Below are 24,557 nucleotides of genomic sequence, written 5' to 3'. Positions count from 1 at the left end.
TAAATGAAAAAGACTTAAGAGACCTAACAATCCAAGCTCACTGTTTGAAGACCTTGTTTGGATCCTGATTGGAGTAAATCTATTGTAAAGAGCAACTTTAAAGCAATTGGGAGGGACTTCCCTGGTGGTCCAGTGGTTAAGACTCTACGCGGGGCATGGGTTCGTTCCCTGGTTGGGGAAGATCCTGCATGCCTCACTATGTGGCCACAAAACAACAACAACTGGGAAATTTTACATACAAACTGGGTGTCTGGGATGGTATTGAAGGATTATTGTTAACTTTGTTAGATATAGTATTGTTAATTTTGTTAGGTATAGTGTTTATGTAAAAAAAAGTCCTTATCAGTGCTACAAAAGTTTTTACAAGTGAAACCACATTTTAGGGTTTGTTATTAGGAAAGAAAATAATGGGAATGGGGGCTTATTTGGAACAAGATTGGCAAAATATTATTTTTGAAATTGGGTGATGGGTACTTGTGGGTTAGTTTACTATTGTGTCTACATTTTAAAATGAATTCATTGGGACTTCCTTGGCAGTCCAGTGGTTGGGACTCCATGCTTCCACTGCAGGAGGCTTGGGGTCAGTCCCTGGTCAGGAAACTAAGATCCCACATGCTGCACAGCCAAAAAAAAAAAAAAAAAAAAGGATTCATTGATGCTACTTGGGGAAATTGTCATTCCTTTTACAGCAACAGTATCAATTAGAAATGGAAAGCTGTGGTGAGTCAGCCTCTCCTGCTAGCCTCATACCTGACTTATATCTTCTTTTATATATTACCTATCCCATCATTTCTGGAAACGACTTGGCAGAGCAACTAGGAGGTAATGACTTGGCAGAGCAACTCAGAGATATCTCAACAGGGCAAGAAGTTACATGTATTGGTGGAGGAGAGACTCTCCGCAAACAGGTAATACGAACATCCTTTCAAATGAGAGGTTTCGATTTACATTTAAAAAGGCAGCTGCAGATTAAAGTGGAAAGCCCACAGACTTTGTAGGCAGAGGGTCCAGGTGTAGATCCTGTACAAGTTACTCATTATTTGTGTGACTGCCTCCCCTTAGGTTTAAAAACATGGAGTAGGGGAAGATGTGAGGAGAACTTGTCCTGTCCACCTGACAAGGTTAAGTATCAGTTAAAGTAGTAGATATGAATGCAGTCTATGAACTGTCTGGCAGAAAGATTGCTATGAGATAAACAGTTTTTATTTTTTAAAATTACAGATATCACTGTCCTTAATATGAGACTTATTTATACCAGCTGTGGACCCTGCCAGTTCCAAAACATCATTGATCCACTTTTTGCAAATTTCTATTTTTATTTATTCTCTCTAGAAAAGTTACTCTCATATAAATTTACTTATGTGTATAAATGTTTTTTCTTTATTGAAATATAGTTGATGTACAGTATTATGTTAGTTTCAAGTGTATTGCAAAGTGACTTGACATTTGCATACATTATGAAGTGATCACCACAATAAGTTTAGTAACCATCTGTCCCCATAAAAAGTTATTACAATATTATTGACCACATTTTTCATGCTATGTATTACATCCCCATGGTTTATTATTTTATAACTGGAGGTCAGTACCTCTTAATCCCCTTCACCTATTTTGCCATACCCCACTCCCCTTCCCTCTGGCACTCACCCATTTGTTCTCTGTGTCTCTTAGTCTGGGTTTTTTTGTTTTGTTTTATTTTTCAGATTCCACATGTAAGTGAGATTATATGGTATTTGTCCACACTCCATACTGTTGCCTATAGTGGGTGCACCAATTTACATTCCCACCAACAGTGCATGAGTGTTCCCTTTTCTCCACATCCTCGCCAATGCTTGTTACTTGTTGTCTTTTTTTTTTTTTTTGCGGTACGCGGGCCTCTCACTGTTGTGGCCTCTCCCGTTGCGGAGCACAGGCTCCGGACGCGCAGGCTCAGCGGCCATGGCTCACAGGCCTAGCCGCTCCGCGGCATATGGGATCCTCCCAGACCGGGGCACGAACCCGTATCCCCTGCATCGGCAGGCGGACTCTCAACCACTGCGCCACCAGGGAGGCCCACTTGTTGTCTTTTTGATGATAGCCATTCTGACAGGTATAAGGTGATATCTCTTTGTGGTTTTATTTTTTTTATTTATTTATTTTTTTTTCCGGTATGCGGGCCTCTCACTGTTGTGGCCTCCCCCGTCGCGGAGCACAGGCTCCGGACGCGCAGGCTCCGGATGCGCAGGCTCAGCGGCCATGGCTCACGGGCCCAGCCGCTCCGCGGCATATGGGATCCTCCCAGACCGGGGCACGAACCCGTATCCCCTGCATCGGCAGGCGGACTCTCAACCACTTGCGCCACCAGGGAGGCCCTCTTTGTGGTTTTAATTTGCATTTCCCTGATAATTAGTGAAGCTGAGCATCTTTTCTTCTTATGTGTCTGTTGGCTATTTCTTTGGGAAAATGTCTGTTGGTGTCTTTTGCCCTTTTTTTTTTTTTTTTTCTTTTTGCGGTATGCGGGCCTCTCACTGTTGTGGCCTCTCCCGCTGCGGAGCACAGGCTCCGGATGCGCAGGCCCAGCGGCCATGGCTCACGGGCCCAGCCGCTCCGCGGCATATGGGATCCTCCCAGACCGGGGCACGAACCCGTATCCCCTGCATCGGCAGGCGAACTCTCAAACCACTGCGCCACCAGGGAGGCCCCTGCCCATTTTTAATCAGGTTTTTTTCTGCTGTTGTGTTGTATGAGCTCTTTGTTTATTTTGGATATTATCAGATATATCTTTTGTTAATATCTTCTCCAATTCAGTAGGCTGCCTGTTCATTTTGTTGATAGTTTCCTTTGCTGTGCAAAATCTTTAGTTTGATGTAGTCCTGTTTGTTTATTTTTGCTTGCTTCCCTTGCCTGAGGAGACATATTCAAAAAAATACTGCTAGGACCGATGTCAAAGAGCCTACTGCCTATGTTTTCTTCTAGTTTTATGGTTTCAGGTCTTATATTTAAATCTTCAGTCCATTTTGAGGTTACTTTTGTATATGATGTGAGAAAGTAGTCCCGTTTGATTTTTTTACATGTAGCTGTCCAGATTTCCCAACACCATTTATTGAAGAGGCTGTCTTTTCCCCATTGTCTATTCTTGCCTCTTTTGTTGTAAATTAATTGCCCATATAAGTGTGGCTTTATTTCTGGGCTCTCTGTTCTGTTCCATTGATCTATATGTCTGCTTATGTGATAGTACCATACTGTTTTGATTACTGTAGTTTTGTAGTATAGTTTGAAATCAGGGAGTGTAATGTTTCCAACTTTGTTCTTTTTTCTTGAGATTGCTTTGGCTATTTGGAGTTTTGTGTTTCCATACAAATTTTAGAATTATTTATTCTAGTTCTGTGAAAAATGTTATTCATATTTTGACAGGGATTGCATTGAATCTATAGATTGCCGGGGGGGGTATGATTATTTTAACAGTGTTAATTCTTCCAATCCATGAGCATAGTATATCTTTCCATTTGTTTGTGTTGTCTTCAATATCTTTCATCAGTGTCTTATAGTTTTCAGAGTACAGGTGTTTAACCTCTTCAGTTAGATTTATTTCTAGGTATTTTGTTCTTTTTGATGTAGTTCACAAATGGGATTATTTTCTTAATTTCTCTTTCTGATAGTTCATTTTTAGTGTGTAGAAATACAACAGATTTCTGTAGATGAATTTTGTATCCTTCAACTTTACTGAATTCATTTAAATATTCTATTTTAAAATTCACACAAGAGGGATTATATAATATCCTGTTCTGAGACTGGTTCCTTTTCCCCCAACTTACTGCATTTTGGAGGGCCTTTTAGTGTCAGTACATAAAATTGAATCTCATTCTTATTGGTAGTAATAGCTGCACAGTGTTTTTACATAGGAATACATTTTTAGTTAACTCTTCCCTTGCCATGTACACTATGGTTGTTCCCTTTTTCTTTATTTCTTTGTTGTTGCTGTTGCTTCCTAATAAGATCATGCTGCACTGAGCATCTTTGTACTATTGTCTTGGCAAATATTTGTGATTATATTCATGGGATATATTTCTAGCAGAAAGATTGCTATATCAAAGGAAAGATGTATGTATTTTCAGTTTTGATAAATAATGCCAAGTTGCCCTCAGGAAAATTTGTTCCAGTTTCTACTTGCAGCAACAGTATGTAAGCATGCCCATTTCTCCCTCACCCTCAGTGCTTGGTGTCATCAGACATCAATTTATGCCATCTAATAGATGAGAAAGTAAAAATGTGGTCTCTTACTTGAATTTTTATTTCTTTAATTATAAGTGAACACTTACCGACCATTTGTATTTTTGTGAGTTGTTTATATCCTTTCTTTTTTTCCTGGTATTTTTTTTTTCTTTATTCACATGAGCCAGGTATTTTATAGCTACTTGAATTGATTATGGACCTAATTTCGAATGTATAACAAACTTAATATTCCCTGTTGTTATTTAACTGGGTCACTTCTAGGTTTGTTTTGTTTTAATATCTTCGTAAATATAGCTCCTTTTTGTCATTTGAATGAAAGAAAATCAAGAATTTTATAAGCTCAAAGGCTAATAATATTTTCATGGCTTATATTACCTTTGACCAGATTGCATTCTGGAAAGAATGGGAAGTGATTCATGGGTGTTGGGGGTTTTCTTTGGCATTTTCAATTGTGTTTGTATCATTTTTGTGTGGTTTTTTGTTAATTTGATAGAGTTTCACATCTTCTTCAAGACTGATTTTGCATTTTCTCTAATTTGAATGTATTCTGGTTTCCATCTAGCAGTCTCCCCAGAAGTCTAATCCTCTCCTAGCTTCTGCTTCTGTGGATGAGGAAGAAGTGGACACTTGCACAATATGTTTGGAACAGTGGACCAATGCTGGGGATCACCGGCTCTCAGCATTGCGCTGTGGGCACCTCTTTGGATATAAGTGCATTTCTAAGTGGCTCAAAGGACAGACACGAAAATGTCCTCAGGTAAAGACCATAGTTTAAAACTGTGCATGTGCATAGTCAGCATGTTAAGTCAGGAGGATTCCTAGAACCACACTTATTGTGTCCCATTGGGCTCCTTAGTGCAACAAGAAAGCCAAGCACAGTGACATCGTTGTCCTTTATGCCCGAACCCTGAGAGCTTTGGACACTAGTGAACAAGAGCTCACGAAAAGGTAGGTGGCAAGTCTGCCTAGCTGGAATATTCCCTTTTGGTTCTTTGTGTGCACCTCTGAAAAAGGTATGAGTCACTCTTAGTGTGGTTCTGAGGCTTTCCTTGGGCTGTGACTGGGGATCTCTGGGGATCATTGGCAATCTGTCTAACACTATGATTTATGATACGTGTCTGATCATCTGAAGCATGGTTTGCTCTCCATATAGCATTAAAAATGATGATCTGGGGCTTCCCTGGTGGCACAGTGGTTAGGAACCCACCTGCCAGTGCGGGGGACACGGGTTCGAGCCCTGGTCCAGGAAGATCCCACATGCCATGGAACAGCTGGGCCCATGAGCCACAACTACTGAGCCTGCAAGCCACAACTACTGAAGCCCGCGTGCCTATACCCCATGCTCCGCAACAGGAGAAGCCACCGCAATGAGAGGCCCGCGCGCCACAAGGAAGAGTAGCCCCTGCTCACTGCAGCTAGAGAAAGCCCGCACACAGCAACCGACCCAATGCAACCAAAAATGAATAATGAATTTAAAAAAAAAAAAAGTCATAGAGAAACCTTTAGCCATACAGTAGTACCTCACACCTAGGCTGGGAAGCAGACCCAATCAGAAAGATAGCCTGGATTTTTTGTAGCCTGTCCAGATTCTTCCCTAGGGATTACATTTACTGCCTGCCTCTGCTGCTAAATACTGTGAACACTGAATCAGGGAATCCTCTGTCTTACTCTTTGTAGCCAATTCATGGTCATCTAGAATACACTCGCAAGTCTCAATCTCGTCACTAGAATAGACTTAATGATACTTTTTAAAAACTGAGGATTTTTGTTTCTTGTGTCCCTAAGCCCTCCTGCAACAGTACTCTGCAAAGAAGTCTCATAACTGAAGCTTTGCACTTGTCGTACAATGCAAGAAATTATCAAGATTTGGGAAGCCCATGAACAAATGCTAATAACACTACTTATAAAATATGCTCTAAGAACATTAAAGATTAAAAATACCTGCACTGGACTTCCCTAGCAGTCCAGTGGTTAACACTGCACGCTTCCACTGCAAGGGGCACAGGTTCGATTCCTGGTCAGGGAACTAAGATCCCACATGCCTCGCAGCACAGCCAAAAAAAAATTAAAAGAACCTGCACTGAGAGACTACAGGGATGTGGGTTCGCTCATGTATTACTGGTAAAAATGTACACGGGCACAAACATTTAGAGAGGCCTTTGGCAATATGCTTCAGAAGTCTAAAAGTAATTCTGCTTCAGGCATTTTTTCTAAAGAAATGATTAAGGATATGTACAAAGATATACTTAATCAGACTTGATTTTTGCTTAATACCCTGAGGCACATATCCTAGCTGATATATGTAGCTCTAGTTGATTCATTTTAATTTCTATATAATATTCTATTTCTCTAATTAGAGTTTACCTATATGTATTTCGTATTGGTGGACAGTTAGGTGGTTTCCAGTTTTTGTTAATATAAGCCATGCTGCAGAGAGATAGGTGAGTTTCTTTAGGTCTAGAAGTGGATTTGCTTTATCATAGTGTATATGTAATTTCAACTTTACTAGATATTGTCAAATTGCTCTTCCAAGAGGCTATTCCAGTATATACCAGCAGCAGTGTAAGAGATTTCTCATTTTTTTTCATACCCTCATCTACTTTATATTATCATACTTAATTTTTGCCAGTTTCATGGAGTGAAGTAGTATTTACTTAAATTTGCTTTTCCTCAATTGCAGTTGAACCTACTTTTCTATACATTGTGCTCAAATATTTTGCTCATTTATATTGAACAAAATATATTGTTTCTTACTGATTTATAGTTCTTTGTTTTCCTTATACCAACTCTTTGTTGGTTGTATACGTTGCAAACGTCATCTTCTAGTTTATGGTTTGCCTCTTTAACTTGTCTATTGTATCTTTTGTTGAACACAAGTTTTTAGTTTTAACGTAGTCATTTATCAGTCTCTTGTTTTTGTCCCTACTACATTAGAATAATGGAGACATTATATCTTCTTTTAAATGTCTTTTTTTGGGGGGGGCGGGGTACGCGGGCCTCTCACTGTTGTGGCCTCTTCCATTGCGGCGCACACGCTCCAGACGCACAGGCTCAGCGGCCATGGCTCACGGGCCCAGCCGCTCCGCGGCATGTGGGATCTTCCCGGACCGGGGCACGAACCCGTGTCCCCTGCATCAGCAGGCGGACTCTCAACCACTGCGCCACCAGGGAAGCCCCCAAATGTCTTTTTTTTTTTTTTTTAATAAATTTTTTCTTTTGGCTGCGTTGGGTCTTTGTTGCTGCGTGTGGGCTTTCTCTAGTTGTGGCACGCGAGGGCTACTCTTCGTTCCGGTGCGCGGGCTTCTCATTGCGGCACCTTCTCTTGTTGCGGAGCATGGGCTCTAGGTGAACGGGCTCAGTAGTTGTGGCGCATGGGCTTAGTTGCTGTGTGTCGTGTGGGATCTTCCTAGACCAGGGCTTGAACCCGTGTCTCCTGCACTGGCAGGCGGATTCTTAACCACTGTGCCACCAGGGAAGCCCCTTTTAAATGTCTTTAAAAGTTTTAGTTTTTACACTAGTTTTTAGTCTACCTAAAATCTAGTTTTATGGATAGCCACAATTGTATTAATTGTTAAAATTAATCATTTAAAAACTAATAAATAATTTTAAATTAATAAATAAAAATTTATATAGAAATATTCTTTCTATATAAATTTCCATTGCTACCTCTATCCTAAATTAAGTTTCTATATTATGAGTAGACTACTCTGTTGTTCTGGGGTCTGTTTGTTAATTCTTGCACCAGTACTTCAATTTAGTCTTTCCAGCTGTGAACATTATATAATATCCTTTCACTTATTCCCTGTTTCCTTTGTATCTTTTATAACTGTATTTTGCTTCTTAAAGGCCTTAAGTTTATTCCTAGGTTGCTGTTGTTAGAATGCTATTTCGAATGAATTTTTTTCTGTTATATTTACTAGTCAGTTATCTGGTATATGGGGAATGCTATTGATCTAATTTTCTTGATCTTGACTACAGCAGCCTTGCTGAACTCTAATAGTTCATGGGTTCTCTTGAATTATAAGAGCCACTTTATCCCTTCCTTTCTAATTTTCATCTTTTTTTCTCTCCTATCTCATTGAAGTGGAAATCTCTTTTTTTGCATTTCATATTTTGAAACATTCAGATTTATGAATTTTATTCCTGGTGAATGTGTCCTTTCATTACACATTGTTCCTCTTTGTGCCTATTCATCCTTTTTAATTCTAATCAGTCTTTTTTTAACATTTGCCTAGTGTATACTTTCTATCTTTTTAACTTAAGCCTCTTTTTTATTAATTAATTAATTTACTTATTTATTTTTGGCTGCATTGGGTCTTTGTTGCTGCACGCGGGCTTTCTCTGGGGGGGGTACTCTTTGTTGTGGTGTGCGGGCTTCTCACTGCGGTGGCTTCTCTTGTTGTGGAGCGTGGGCTTCAGTAGTTGTGGCACATGGGCTCCAGAGCGCAGGCTCAGTAGTTGTGGCACATGGGCTTAGTTGCTCTGTGGCATGTGGGATCTTCCCAGACCAGGGCTCGAACCCATGTGCCCTGCACTGGCAGACAGATTTCTAACCACTGTGCCACCAGGGAAGTCCAGCCTTTTTTTTTTTTTTTTGCGGTATGCGGGCCTCTCACTGTTGTGGCCTCTCCCGTCGCGGAGCACAGGCTCCAGACGCGCAGGCTCAGCAGCCATGGCTCACGGGCCCAGCCGCTCCGCGGCACGTGGGATCCTCCCGGACCAGGGCACGAACCCGTGTCCCCTGCATCGGCAGGCGGACTCTCAACCACTGTGCCACCAGGGAAGCCCCCAGCCTCTTTTTATAGTGTTCTTTAATTTGAATATCTGATGAACAACCAGTACCTTATTTTCTTTTTATCCAGTAGATAACCTTGGTCTTTTAACAGGTCGTTTTTACTCTTTTATAATTTGGCTCTAACTCAAGCGGTGAGCTTGGCTGTAATCCCTCATTTTGCATTTTAGGTCCCCATTCCCTAGTAAGAGCCAGATTCCTGGTCATCACTGCCTACTTCAACACTGAGACCCACCCCAGTAGGCTCATGAGTTCAGCCCTGCATGATACTTTTCTGTAGTGTTTCTGGGCTTGAGAGATTTTTCACTTGTTATATTTTATTCACTATCATGACATATTTACAGCAAAGTGTATATCATAGCATGAATTTACTATGTCATCTTGATGAGAAGTCTTCTCTAGCCTTTCTAATCTCCACCTGTTGCTGGCTTTCCCCCTCTAGTTCCTTAGAAAAGGAGCAGATGCTAAGGAAGAAGGCTGAGTTAGAATCGGCACAGTGCCGGCTCCAGCTTCAAGTCCTCACTGAGGAATGCACTAAGCTTCAGAGTCGTGTTCAGGTAAGTTTGCCTTCTCTAATCCAAAGAACTTTTGGAGTAGGAATTTAAGAAGGCATCTAAATATTATTTAGTTTCATCTCAGATACAAATAGGATTTAGCAGGTTTTTCAGAAAGTAAACATGATCAACTCTATTTCTGATTAGGGCTTATATAACATGCTTTATGATGAATTCTACTGCAGTGTGATTTTTTTTTTTTTTTTTTTTTTTTTTTTTTTTTTTTTTTTTTTTGCGGTACGCTGGCCTCTCACTGTTGCGGCCTCTCCCGCTGCGGAGCACAGGCTCCGGACGTGCAGGCTCAGCGCCCATGGCTCACGGGCCCAGCCGCTCCGCGGCACGTGGGATCCTCCCGGACCAGGGCACGAACCCGCGTCCCCTGCATCGGCAGGCGGACTCTCAACCACTGCGCCACCAGGGAAGCCCCTGCAGTGTGAATTTTAAAAAAATCGAACAGCCACCTGATAATCAAAACTTGTTTAAGTCATTTCACTTCCTTGAATCTACCAATTAAATGAGAATTAAACAGACAAAATGACCACTTAGGACTTTCATTGCTTTATGATTCCATGCTCTCCCTATTTCAATTGCTTGTTGAAATACTGTGAAAACTGCAGCAGTTCTTTAGGATTCATGTTAACATTTTCTTGGAAAGGATAAGAAATATTCTTGTATTAGATCAAGGAATTGTGTATGAGGGGAATACCAAACGAAAAAGCTTCACATTTACAAAATCTTTTGCGTTTTAGGACTTGAAAAAACTTATTGTGCAGCATCAGGGTCAGATTTCACAGCTGACCGGGAGTTCCCAAGCACGTTTCCTAAGCAGCCTGTCCTCCAGCCAGAGCCAACACAAGTACCATTTCCAGAAGACATTCACAGTGTCTCAAACGGGAAACTGCCGAGTCATGACATACTATGATGCTCTGAGCTGCCTGGTAGTATCACAGCCTTCTCCTCAGGCCTCCTTCCTTCCAGGTGAATAGTCCAGAACCTCAGGTGTTTTTTTTGTTTTGTTTTGTTTTTTAAGGAACATTTATTTATTTATTTATTGGCTGCGTTGGGTCTTCGTCGCTGCGCGTGGGCTTTCTCTAGTTGCGGCGAGAGGGGGTTACTCTTCATCGTGGTGTATGGGCTTAAGAGATGCAGTGGCTTCTCTTGCTGCAGAGCACGGGCTCTAGGCACCCAGGCTTCAGTAGTTGTAGCTTGTGGGCTCTAGAGTGCAGGCTCCGTAGTTGTGGCACACAGGCTTAGTTGCTCCGCGGCATGTGGGATCTTCACGGACCAGGGTTCGAACCCGTGTTGCCTGCGTTGGCAGGCGGATTCTTAACCACTGTGCCACCAGGGAAGTCCCCAGAACCTCAGTTTTTATGTTCATTATTGGACTCTATTTCTCTCCTCCCTTCTTGAAGAATCCAGGACTCACTAGTAGGTGAACACTGTCCACAGCCCACCAAATCACTTTTTCCCAGTCACTTTCCTGTTAATACAGATACTTCAGGGTACTGCAAAGATGTCTGTACTGTCTGTTGACGTCATTCTGTAAATTTGTTCACCAAAAGGGTAGAGATACTGAACCATGGTAAAGTGAGAGAAGATATACTTAGAAGTGTGGGTTGTCCAAGGATAAGAACATCATTCTTGTATGTCCCACTAAAGTACAGGTTCATTTTAGACTAGAAATATTTGAAAAAACACTACCGCAAGCTCTAATTCAAGTTAAAACAAGATTTAATGCTTATTTTCAGTAGTGTTCAAATTGACAAATTCCAAATAACAGAATTTGGGAACATTATTATTTTATTAATATTATACTGCTTTTATCTTTTTTGTGTGCTTTTCAAGCTTAATTTTAGGTTGTCTTAATGTTGAAAACCAAATCTCACATGCCCAGTGTTGTAGATGTTTTTCCTGCTGTCTTCAGCATATGATTTCTGTCAACTGTCAGGTCCCTTTGCTTCAGCCTGATTTCCTGTCCCCCGACTTAGAAGTTACATTCAAATGCTTCAAAACTATGTCCCCCACACTTAGGTATATATAGGATTGGTGGTGGAATCCCTAGATTATCTTATATTTCTCTATTCACTAATATTACCTATGAGTTGAGAAGCTATCAGGAGGCTCCAATTGAGAGGAAAGTAAAAGGATTGTTTATAATGTTCCTATATCCCATTCTTTTTTTTTGGCGGTACGCGGGCCTCTCACTGCTGTGGCCTCTCCCGTTGCGGAGCACAGGCTCCGGACGCGCAGGCTCAGTGGCCATGGCTCATGGGCCCAGCCGCTCCGCGCATGTGGGATCTTCCCAGACCGGGGCACGAACCCGTGTCCCCTGCATTGGCAGGCAGACTCTCAACCACTGTGCCACCAGGGAAGCCCCCCATTCAAAACTTTAATAAAAAGATTTATCATCATATAAAACCTTCCCCATTAATTGGAAAAATACTTATTTCTTCCAGTTGTTTCCCCAAATTGGGTGTGATCTGTTCCTTTATTTCTTTTTTTTTTTTTTTTTTTTTTTTGCTGTACGCGGGCCTCTCACTGCTGTGGCCTCTCCCGTTGCGGAGCACAGGCTCCGCGGCCATGGCTCGCGGGCCCAGCCGCTCCGCGGCATGTGGGATCTTCCGGGATCGGGGCACGAACCCGTGTCCCCTGCATCGGCAGGCGGACTCTCAACCACTGCGCCACCAGGGAAGCCCTGTTCCTTTATTTCTTAATGTGTCTATTCCATACTGCACAGCTAGCTCTTCCTGGTAGACTGATGATGCTAATTTCCTCTTGTTTCCTTTAATGATTAACTAGGCAAATACTCATGTTCCCTTGTTGATTTAAAGCCTGTAGTTTCTGTGTTTGTTTTTCTGGCTCTCCTAATTCTGTTTCAGGAGAAAACACAGTAAACTTTCTCTCACTTTTTCCCCTAGTGAAGCAGAAGTGTGATCTTGAATCTAGGATTTGACAGATTTTGTTTGTGTATAACTCAGGTAAAATAGATACTTGGTAAAAATAAATGTATTATCATAACCTGATAAGAGAACAGAGTAACAAATAAATTTAAAAGGACAAGTTTTTGGCTTTCTTTTCCTCTCTTGGAATGATATACATTGATTAGCATACTTGATGTCATCTGTTTTCATTCAGTTTCAGAAAAATGTAACATATCTTGACCACCTGACACAGAAATTACTTATCTCCATTCTTTTTTTTTTTGCGGTACGCGGGCCTCTCACTGTTGTGGCCTCTCCCGTTGCGGAGCACAGGCTCCGGACGTGCAGGCTCAGCGGCCATGGCTCACGGGCCCAGCCGCTCCGCGGCATGTGGGATCTTTCCGGACCGGGGTTACGAACCCATGTCCCCTGCATCGGCAGGCGGACTCTCAATCACTGCGCCACCAGGGAAGCCCTATCTCCATTCTTTTTTGTTCACTATCTATTCTACATCTTGAGTATCTGTGGTTCAGGTGGAATAGTGTCTTTCTCTCTCTCTCTCCCCCAACAGCTTTATTATTAAAGTATAATTGATGTGCAATAAACTGCACATACTTAATGTGGTATACCATTTGGTGAGTGTTGATATATGTATACATTCCTGAAACCATCACCACAGTTAAGATAATGAACATATCTATCGCCCTGAAAGTTTGCTCAAGCCCTTTTGTAATCCATCATCCACCTATCCCTCCCTCCTCTCCCCATCCCCAGGCAACCACGTTCTGTCATGATAGATCAGTTTATATTTTCTAGAATTTTACATAAATGGAGCCATACAGTGTTACTCTTTTTTTGTCTGGCTTTTTTCAACATAACTTTTTAAAGATTATCCATATTATTGTGTCTATCAGTAGTTCATTTCTTTTTATTGTTGGGTAGTATTCCATTGTATGTATATACAATGGTTTATCATTCGCTTATTGATAGATATTTGGGATGGAATGTGTTTTTTAAAATAAATTAGAACCCCGGGGAATTTTTATTTTCTTTGTTCGACTAGCTTTTTCCCAGAGACATGCCAAGAAAGGTGAAGAAAGGACCTACTTGAAATGGTAGCTTGCTTTGCCCTAAATTGACTTTCAGTGATCTGTTTCACTCTCTCGTGTCTTTGGCAGGCTTTGGTGTTAAGATATTGAGTACTGCCAACATGAAAAGCAGTCAGTATATTCCCATGCATGGCAAACAGATACGTGGACTGGCTTTCAGCAGTCGATCCAAAGGCTTACTTCTCTCTGCTTCCCTAGACAACACTATTAAACTGACCAGGTGAGTGCTTTGTGGGGAAGATGGGCCCTGGGTTGCCTAGGGTTGAATAGTGTGGAAATTAGTCATCTGTGTTATGATGACCTTGGCTTTTGTGGGGGTGGGATGGGAGATGTCTAAGGCATTGTCTTCTCAGATCCAGCTTCATTGAATTTAAAATGTATTGCTTTAAAAAGTGGACACAGCTGGTGACAAAACAGAACGTGTGGTGTTCCATTTCTTTAAAATTACATATGTTACAAAATATATATTAAGTCATGCAGGTGAGAGTAACACCCTAGAGTTGGTAGAATGACGATATGGAGGGAGCCTTGGTACTGACACCGTGGAGTCACCATACTAGCTTGGGACTGCTTATTCCTTGTCTGTTCCCAGATTGTGCCTGACAGAAATACCTACCAGGAGCTCATTGTCCTGGGTGCCATGATGACTGCTCTCATCAGTAACCCTCAGTTACTACATTTTATCTTTCACATGCTCTGCAAGTACCCTGAACCAGATCTGAGTGTGCTCCATGCCTTTATCTTTTAGAAAGTAGTTCTAACCCACGCACCTAGGGCCACCTAATCTATGACAAAGGAGGCAAGAATATACAATGGAGAAAAGACAGCCTCTTCAGTAAGTGTTGCTGGGAAAACTGGACAGCTATATGTAAAAGAATGAAATTAGAACACTCCCTAACACCATACACAAAAATAAACTCAAAATGGATTAAAGACTTAAATTTAAGGCCAGACACTTTAAAACTCTTAGAGGAAAACATAGGCAGAGGACTACCCTGGGGGTGCATAAGAATCTGCCTGCCAATGCAGGGGATATGGGTTCGAGCCGTGGTCCAGGAAGATCCCACATGCCATGGAGCAACTAAGCCCATGCACCACAACTAATGAGGCTGTGCTCTAGAGCCCGCATGCCACGACTACTGAGCCTGCACACCTAGAGCCTGTGCTCCGCAACAAGAAAAGCCACCGCAATGAGAAGCCCACACACCGCAACAAAGAGTAGCCCCTGCTCACTGCAACTAGAGAAAGCCCATGTGCAGCAACAAACCCCAATGCAGCCAAAAATAAATAAGTAAATAAATAAACTTATTTTTAAAAAAAAAACATAGGCAGAACACTCTTTGACATAAATCACAGCAAGATTTTTTTTTTGGCGGTACGTGGGCCTCTCACTGTTGTGGCCTCTCCCGTTGTGGAGCACAGGCTCCAGACGCGCAGGCTCAGTGGCCATGGCTCACGGGCCTAGCCACTCCACGGCACGTGGGATCTTCCTGGACCGGGGCACGAACCCGTGTCCCCTGCATCGAAAGGTGGTCTCTCAACCACTGTGCCACCAGGGAAGCCCGCAAGATCTTTTTTGACTCACTGCCCAGAGTAATGAGAATAAAAACAAACAAAAGGGACCTAATTAAACTTAAAAGCTTTTGTACAGCAAAGGAAACTATAAACAAGACAAAAAGACAACCCTCAGAATGGGAGAAAATATTTGCAAATGAAGCAGCTGACAAAGGATTAATCTTCAAAATACACAAACAGCTCATGCAGCTCAATATCAAAAAAACAAATAACCCAGTCAAAAAATGAACGGAAGACCTAAGTAGACATTTCTCCAAAGAAGACATACAGATAGATGGCCAACCATGAAAAGATGCTCAACATCACTAATTATTAGAGAAATGCAAATCAAAACTATAATGAGGTATCACCTCACACTGGTCAGAATGGCCATCATCAAAAAATCTACAAACAGTAAATGCTGGAGAGGGTGTGGAGAAAAGGGAAAGGGAACCCTCCTGCACTGTTGGTGGGAATGTAAATTGATACAGCCACTATGGAGAATAGTATGGAGGTTCCTTAAAATACTAAAAATAGAACTACCTTACGACCCAGCAATCCCACTACTGGGCATACACCCAGAGGAAACCATAATTCAAAAAGACACATGCTGCGGCCTTCCCTGGTGGCGCAGTGGTTAAGAATCCGCCTGCCAATGCAGGGGACACAGGTTCGAGCCCTAGTCTGGAGAGATCCCACATGCCGCGGAGCAACTAAACCCATGTTGCACGACTACTGAGCCTGCACTCTAGAGCCCGTGACCCACAACTACTGAGCCCATGTGCCACAACTACTGAAGCCCTCACGCCTAGAACCTGTGCTCCACAGCAAGAGAAGCCACTGCAATGAGAAGCCAGCGCACCGCAACAAAGAGTAGCCCCCGCTCAGTGCAACTAGAGAAAGCCCGTGCACAGCAACAAAGACCCAATGCAACCAACCAATTAATTAATTAATTATTTTAAAAAGACACATGCACTCCAGTGTTCATTGCAGCTCTATTTACAGTAGCCAGGACACAGAAGCAACCTAAATGTCCATCAACAGAGGAATGGATAAAGAAGATGTGGTAGGTATATACAATGGAATATTACTCAGCCCTAAAAAGAAACAAAATTGGGTCATTTGTAGAGACGTGGATGGACCTAGAGACTGTCATGCGGAGTGAAGTAAGTCAGAAAGAGAACAACAAATATATTAACACATATATGTGGAATCTAGAAAAATGGTGTAGATGATCTTATATGCAAAGCAGGAATAGAGACACAGAAATAGAGAACAAATGTATGGATACCAAGGGGAAAAAGAAAGGGGTGGGAGGAATTGGGAGATTGGGATTGACATATATACACTATTGCTATTATGTATAAAAAAGGTAACTAATGAGAACCTACTCTATAGCACAAGAAACTCTACTCAGTGCTCTCTGGTGACCTAAATGGGAAGGAAATCCGAAAAAGAAGGTATCTATGTATATGTATAGCTGATTCCTTTTGCTGTACAGTAGAAACTAACACAAGATTGTAAAGCAACTATACTCCAATAAAAATTAATTTTAAAAAAGTAGTTCTGATTAGATGTCTCTTAGTTGGCTTCTTATTTAATTTCTGCAGCTAAATCTGAGGGACGTCATGATGCCTGCTCCAGGCCTGATATACCTTTTGACTTTTCAAGAATGCTTCAGCTTAATTTTACCCCCAAAATCAATGTACCATTATGTTTTATGTATATCTATATGCTATGACTTATTTTAGTAGTGTTGAAAAATAGGGGGAGAAAGAAAGGTTAAATAGCAAAGTGTTATTAATGACTACCTCTGGATGATTGGATTATAATTTATTTTTATTTTTCTTATATGTGTTTTCTAATTTTTCAATATTAAATATTGATTACCTGTGTAATAGGTAGCTATGGAGAAGGTAATAGGGGTAGAGTAGGGAATGTACTGTCTATCTGTCCCTTTAACTTATTCTTTTACTTCCTTACAGCTCAGGAGGAAAACCTGTGTCCCCCAGAACAAATATTTTGGCATTAAAAGGAGTTACCTGGGCAGACCCTAGGGGAAATTGGGAATCCAGATAGTTTTGGTGTGTGGTTATGTTCTTAAAGGATGATCATTAAAATGATAATCTTTACATCTTTCTTCTGTATTTGATTTTTGTAATGCATAGTTGTAAAAGTATTTTTTAACTCCACAGCCTGGAGACAAATACTGTGGTCCAGACTTACAATACTGGACGTCCTGTCTGGAGCTGCTGCTGGTGTCTTGATGAAAACAATTACATGTATGCTGGATTGGTCAACGGTTCAATTCTGTTGTATGACCTTCGAAACACAAGCTCTCATATCCAGGAGTTAGCACCTCAGAAAGCTAGGTAAGGAGCCACCTGTAGGTAACAGCTTTCTCTTAGACTGTTATTGTATTAATCCTGTCTTTTGAGAGTGTTTCACAGTTGATCAGAATTCCTAACAGAGGGCAGTTCTCTGAGTCCACTGATCTATTCTCACTTCAGAATCAGTAAGATCCTTAGAGTTTGTGTTCATGATAGTTCATATGGTAGAAAGTTCTGGTACCAAATATAACCAGATTCACCCAACATGCCAAAATGAAATCAGATCTGTGTTCAGAACCCAGCTCCACCATTTATGAGCTGTGTGACCTTGGTCACAGTTCTTGGCCTGTTATGAGCTTCATCTGTGAAATATGGTTAGCACAGTCTTGCTTTAATAGACACATGTCTAACACACAGGAAGAGATCAGTAAAGAGCAGCCCAATAAAAAGTGATTTAAAACTTCCCTAATCCACAGCTGAACCAACTTGGTCTAAGAATACCATATTACTATGATTTATCCATTTATAATCCAGTCATAGAGTTGGGAGGTTTGTGAAGTTGGCCCAGGTTCTGAGGATGGGTAGCCACCAGCATCAGTTTGGCTCTTCAGAGTGTACTAGAAGCGGGTAGAGCAATCTGAACATAAAGATATCACTATAGTAATAATTGTTTACTGAAACCTAGCCTCAACACTGGGGGGTTTTCTTTTCATTTGGGTTGAGTGGAACCGTTCTTCAGTGATGTGGTTCATGGGCCTGAAGGTGACTGATGTAAGTTGATACAAATACGAACTCCAGGCAGACAAGGCGACTGCCATCGATGTAGAGGATCCACGTAGAGTAGACAATAAAATACAGCAAATAGCAAGGGAAGAATATGTATTCGTTTTTGTTTTAGTTTGCTTAGGTTAGCTTCATTATGACAAGGAAATGAAACAAAGCAGGCAACATGATCACTTTGGCAGCTTCAGCAGAAACGAGTTCATAGGAACATAGTCTGTAGGCTAATATTTCTGAGAGAACTCTTGGCGTGCAGTCTGGGTCATATGATTGAAGAAAGACATTTAGAAAATCTCTAAAGAAACAATGCTGTTTCTGAATTAAAATGTAGTTGCATTAGGCTGTTTTGTTTGTTTGTTTTTTGGCTGTGCCACACAGCTTGTGGGATCTTAGGTCCCTGACCAGTGGTCGAACCTGGGCCCACAGCAGTGAAAGCACAGATTCCTAACCACTGGACTGCCAGGGAATTCCCTAGGCTGGATTTTAATTGAGGGGGTCTGTCAACTACAGCTTGGAAGCTTTAGTTTATTAGATGTATCAGCTGCATTTCCTTCCTGACTCTTCTTGTGTATGTGGCTAACCCCATTTCCAGAAGCTTCACGCCGATCAGATCTTGTGTTTGTACTCTTGTACTTTTAAATTTCCTCGAGTCCATTTTCCTCCTGTGGCTTTTAGAGCGTGTGGTGTCTCCTCTGAAACTGAATGTGGAATAGTATATGTAGGCTCTTCTGTTGCTGCAGAGTGGTTGGTAGTTTTATTAGCTATCAGAGGATAGTGACCCTCAGAAGTTTTTTAACCTTTTCTATAGAGTTAGGAAAGTCCTCGAGGGCTCCTGGTAGTGGGGTCTGGCGCAATCCAAGTATCGGAAGGTGAGGCATGATTTCCTTTCTTTCCCTTCAGATGCCCGCTGGTATCCCTGTCATACGTACCCAGAGCTGCCTCGGCTGCATTTCCATATGGTGGGGTGTTGGCCGGAAGCTTGGAGAATGCTTCCTTTTGGGAACTGAAAATGGGCTTTACTCATTGGCCTCATGCGCTGCCCATGGAGCCTGGGGGCTGCATAGACTTTCAGACAGAGAGCAGCACCCGGCACTGTCTTGTGACCTACAGACCTGGTGAGTGTTGTTGGCATGTCCTCGTGGGACCTTTGTTTTGTTTGGGAGCAGGTTGGTAGAGGGGAGAAAAGGAGAGCCTGTCCTAGCCTTCAGGAGGTACTGGTAAGCCCCTCACAGACTAATAGCTCTTGCTACTACAGTGAGGACAGTGGCCCCAAGTTCTTCCATAGAGCCTGTCTCCCTTTCCTCACTTGTGTGAACTGGGACATATTTGGCCAGGTACTCCTTGGAAGTGAATTAGCCCCTTTAGGATCCCCTGTGACTTAAGACAGTAGTGGAATGAGGAGACCTGCGCTTGAAGCCACTGAGCTACCCTTAGAACAGTTTCATGTTTTCTACTTGCCCCTCATTTCACTTAAAAGAAAGGCCCAGATAAGGGGAGTCATGTAGAGAGCCCAGACTCTAGGCTATTAGCTGTTCTTCCTTATTTGGGGCCAACAAACGTAAGTGAAGAGTAGATGGACAACCGTAGTGGCCCTAGCCAGCTGAACTTCTCATGGCCTCCAGAACCAGGACTGCAACCCTTGACTACCAACCATGCTAAAATTCACTGGTTTTTCCTAGCTGAAAGGTATGAATCTAAATTCCTGATGAGCTATATTGATGGTCAGGCAGATGTTTTATAAGAGATAGTCATTAAAGTGCTCATACTTCTGCTAGTTGTGGATTGACCTAAGCATTTTAAGTTTTGTTTGAGCTGAGAAGCTGCTTCAGCAGACTCTTCTTTCCCTTTTGGTTTTAGTCATCTAGGTCCTCTGTCTCCAAGGATTTGCTATGACTTTAGAAAGCTTGAGGATCCCATTTTGTTCTCTAGCTTTTGTTTGCCTCCCAGCAGAACCACTTGTATATGTTTCCCCTTCTGTAATAATATGCTTTTGCTTCATATGTACAGTTCCAGGGATTAATGGGGTCCTGACTGGGGGAAGGAAAAAACCTTGTAGTCAGAACCCTTAAGGAAGACAAAAACCCAAACAGAGGTCTGGCCGGTTACTGTGCTTTTCCTAAAAAGGCTAGCTCATTCTCAGAATTGTATCCCTCATATACAAAAACCTATTGTAGATAACTTGCTTCATCCTAGCCTAGGGTTCTGAATTTCATTTGTGATGTATTATTTTGTTCTTGTTATGTTTGCTCTGTAGCTATTCATGATGGTTTGATAAAATTGTGCCCTTTCCACTCAACTAACTGGTAACCAAGTTAACCTTTGGCTAATTTCTTTGGACCATCCCCATGGATCAATACTGATTTCTCTGTCTCATAGATAAAAATCACAACACCTTACGAAGTGTACTCATGGAGATGTCCTATAAGCTGGATGATGCTGGAGAGCCAATCTGCTCCTGCCATCCTGTACAAACATTCCGTGGGGGACCCACTTGCAAACTACTGACCAAAAGTGCCATTTTCCAAAATCCAGAGAATGATGGCGGCATCCTGGTGTGTACCGGGGATGAAGTGTCAAATTCTGCCCTGGTGAGTAGTCTGTCAGCTCCTTATACTGACTTATATAAAGCAAAGAGCCAAAGTTCTCCATAATTGCATGTATCTTCATACGTGTGTATGTGTGGTTGCTTAGTTTATTTTTTACACAAGTCACACTTCATTGATACATACTACTCTATAGTTTGCTCTTTCCCATTTAACTTCCTGTTTTGGATATCTTTCCATACCAATATCTTTAGATGGACCTCACTCTTTTTATGTGAGCTATAGTGTCTCATGGGCCATATTGTGAACCTTTTAAAAAAAGCGCTACCTTTTAAAAAAAGCGCTACTTGATGTTAGGCAAAATGAAACACACGATGCCTTCTGTGTGGTGTCCTTGAACCCATAGAGCAGCACTGTCCAATTATGTCACACGGGCCATGTGAGCACTTGAAAGTAGTTAATGTAAATGAAGAAGTTAATTGTAAAAATTTTATGTAATTTAATTTAGATGTAAAGAGCCTTATGTGGCATACTGTATAACACAGGAAGCTGCTTAAGGCACTGTGGTGACCTAGATGGGAAGGAAATCCAAAAAAGAGGGGATATATGTATATGTATAGCTGATTCATTTTGCTGTACAGTAGAAACTAAAGCAAATGTCTTTTTTTGGCTGCGTTGGGTCTTCGTTGCTGCACACGGGCTTTTTTCTCTAGTTGTGGCGAGTGGGTGCTACTCTTCATTGCGGTGTGCAGGCTTCTCATTGCGGTGGCTTCTCTTGTGAAGCACGGGCTCTAGGCGTGCGAGCTCAGTAGTTGTGGCTCGTGGGCTCTAGAGCGCAGACTCGGTAGTTGTGGTGCACGGGCTTAGTTGCTCAGCAGCATGTGGGATCTTCCCGGACCAGGACTCAAACCCATGTCCCCTGCATTGGCAGGTGGATTCTTAACCACTGCGCCACGAGGGAAGGCCCAAGAAGATGTCTTTTTTTTAGAGATGTATACTTATGTATATAAAGGTAAAATGACATGATGTCAGCAAAGAAAAAAATAAAATCAATAAAGCAGGTATGGTAAAAGCTAGTAATCTGGGTGATAGATGGCTCGTTGTACTATTGTACTTTTTATTAATTTTTTTTTCCACAATAAAAAACTTTTTTAAAGGAGAAGAAAGCACCAGTTAGAATATAGGTTCCATGAGGGCAGAGACAGGGACTTTTTGTCTTGTTGACCCTTCTTTCCCTAAAAGAGTTCTTGGCACATAGATTGAAGGGGTGAATACTAGGCTTGGTTTTCAGATCCACTCACAGGTAGACTAATTGCTGATTTTAGTAGGTGAGGCCATACATGACCTATGTCAGGTGTGTTGGCTTTGTGCCACCTTGTGAAGGTTAGGGACAGTCTGTTTTGCTCCGCAGGCAATGCTGTCTCTGCAGTGCTTTCAAAGTTATGTGAGGATAAAGAATGCACGTCCCTAGCTGAACTGAAGGGACCTCGCTGACCTTTATCTCTGCTTTTCTTTTTTAGCTGTGGGATGCTGGCAGTGGCTCGTTGCTGCAGGAACTGCAGGCTGATCAGCCTGTCTTGGACATCTGCCCATTTCAGGTGAACCATAACAGCTACTTGGCTACCTTAACGGAGAAGATGGTCCACATCCATAGGTGGGAGTGACCATGGTCTTGAAACTTGTCGGACATGCTGCTGGTTAATGTTACATGTTGTTTGTTAGCACCTGGCAGCCCTGAGCAAGATCTGTGCTTATTGTCTGTGGCCTAGAACTTTTGGGATCGTGGCAGTGTCCATCAAAAGAGTCAGTGTCGGGCTTCCCTGGTGGCGCAGTGGTTGAGAGTCCGCCTGCCGGTGCAGGGGACACAGGTTCGTTCCCTGGTCCGGGAAGATCCCACGGATCTTGCTCCGCAACGGGAGAGGCCTGTGTACCGCAAAAAAAAAAAAAGAGTCAGTGTCTGGTACTCCATCATGTTATACATTTCTTGGGGGTAAAAGCCTTCATGAATCTTAGTTGAGAATTTTTTTTTTTTTTTTTTTTTTTTGGTTTTTTTGGCGGGTTTTTTTTGTTTTGTTTTTGTGGTAGGGGGGCCTCTCACCGCTGTGGCCTCTCCCGTTGCGGAGCACAGGCTCCAGACGCGCATGCTCAGTGGCCACGGCTCATGGGCCCAGCCGCTCCACGGCACGTGGGATCCTCCCGGACCGGGGCACAAACCCGCGTCCCCTGCATCGGCAGGCGTACCCTCAACCACTGTGCCACCAGTGAAGCCTGAGAATAAATTTTTTTTTTTTTTCTTGTGGTATGTGGGCCTCTCACCGTCGCGGCCTCCCCCGTTGCGGAGCACAGGTTCCGGACGCACAGGCCCAGCGGCCATGGCTCACGGGCCCAGCCGCTCCGCGGCACGTGGGATCTTCCCAGACCGGGGCACGAACCCGTTTCCCCTGCATCGGCAGGCGGACTCTCAACCACTGCGCCACCAGGGAAGCCCGAGAATAAATATTTTTGATCAAACTTTCTGCTGAACCTCGGAGAGTATCCTCCCAGAAGTCATTTAGGATATGTGTGTGCACCAAGCATTTCCAGAGGATGTGACATCCCACCAGAGTGGTCTTGTCACTTGAGCTATATGACTTGGGAATGCGTATGTTCCTGAAGGGACTATCTTCCTGACGCTGCTTGGATGCAGCCTGGATGCAAGAGAATATTTAGTTGAACACAAGAGGACACTGTAGAATCTTCCAAAGGATTTGATCTTATTTCTGACCTTGCGGGCTGATAACCTTTTAGTAACTTGGTCTCATCCCTACAGAAGTGTGTGGTAGAGCACATCTGGTCTGCTTTGTGGCAGGAACAGTAATGTTCAGATGTGCAGTGCTGGGATATTGGTAAACCCAGTGATGGTGGTGGCTGATGAGCTGTAGACCCTTCCCTAATGCTGAGTGTACGGAGTTCATCACATTGTGGGAGTCAAGGAAAGAGACCAGTTGTTTGAGCAGTGAGGAAGACTCACTAGTTTTTTCTAGCCAGCTTAGGATCTCAGGATTGGTTTTGTATAAGCCAATGCTTTGAAGGCCACTCTTTGTGTCCCTCTCACTAGGAAAAGATGAGCCATATGTCAGAGCTCTTACTTGAGTCTCCTGGTATGAGAGATCAGGAGCAAGGGGCTAATAACCAAGAGAGGCTTACAAAAGAGAAGCTACTCCGACTGCTGTTGAAAGCAAAAGAAGGACTTGTCTTTTCCATTTTGAAAGAGTTTGTCTCTGAATAAAGTCAGCCCCTTGGAGTGAGGAGCCATTCTTGAGCGTGTTTAGAATTCCCAGGTTAAATCCTTCCCCCAGGTGAAACTGATGTTTGATTCCAAGTTCCTCTGATTTGCCTCCCTTTCTAACTTTAAAAAAAAGTGTTGTTAGTAAAACAGTTATTCTTAGGAAGATAATAGTGGTTGGAGGCCTATGTGGTTTGCAGGGAGATGCCCACCAGCTTTCATTTCAGCCCTTGGATTGTCCAACTTTGGGAGCTGCACTTTTCTCCCATAGAGGGCTCACTTTATATCTGTTTGCTTTGCTAAAGGCTACTCTTCTAAACTGTTGTCCACAACAGAACATGTCTCAAGGTGTGTGCTCCTTGTTCTTGGGAGCAGGATGGCTAACAGTATGATTTTCTTAAATAATTGTAGAAATTTTATTATTTTTATTTTAAAACAGTTCTGACTGGTCAACTCCTGAACTGTTTCCAGCATTTCTCACCAGCAAGGGGTTATTG

At 42.5% G+C, this 24,557-nt stretch overlaps 1 protein-coding gene across 2 annotated transcripts in view; it reads left to right on the top strand.

Annotated features, from left to right (window-relative positions):
* RFWD3 (ring finger and WD repeat domain 3) overlaps positions 1-23,222 on the top strand; it is a 41,573-nt gene extending 18,351 nt beyond the window's left edge. The window contains exons 4-13 of one of the 2 annotated variants that reach the window (XM_060085050.1): positions 811-908; positions 4,778-4,969; positions 5,069-5,160; positions 9,447-9,561; positions 10,308-10,536; positions 13,658-13,808; positions 17,338-17,514; positions 19,153-19,367; positions 20,629-20,840; positions 22,316-23,222. In XM_060085050.1, coding sequence (XP_059941033.1) covers positions 811-908; positions 4,778-4,969; positions 5,069-5,160; positions 9,447-9,561; positions 10,308-10,536; positions 13,658-13,808; positions 17,338-17,514; positions 19,153-19,367; positions 20,629-20,840; positions 22,316-22,459 — 1,625 coding nt within the window. In that variant the 3' untranslated portion in view covers positions 22,460-23,222. Of the gene's footprint in view, positions 1-810; positions 909-4,774; positions 4,970-5,068; positions 5,161-9,446; positions 9,562-10,307; positions 10,537-13,657; positions 13,809-17,337; positions 17,515-19,152; positions 19,368-20,628; positions 20,841-22,315 lie in introns of both variants that reach the window. The other variant, XM_060085049.1, reaches the window with a different exon arrangement.
* The last annotated feature ends 1,335 nt before the right edge of the window (positions 23,223-24,557 follow it).

The sequence above is a fragment of the Mesoplodon densirostris genome, chromosome 19 (genome assembly GCF_025265405.1).
Source record: "Mesoplodon densirostris isolate mMesDen1 chromosome 19, mMesDen1 primary haplotype, whole genome shotgun sequence".
Classification (NCBI taxonomy): domain Eukaryota; kingdom Metazoa; phylum Chordata; class Mammalia; order Artiodactyla; family Ziphiidae; genus Mesoplodon; species Mesoplodon densirostris.
Note: the sequence above shows the minus strand (reverse complement) of the source record. Positions and strands in the feature narration are given on the sequence as shown.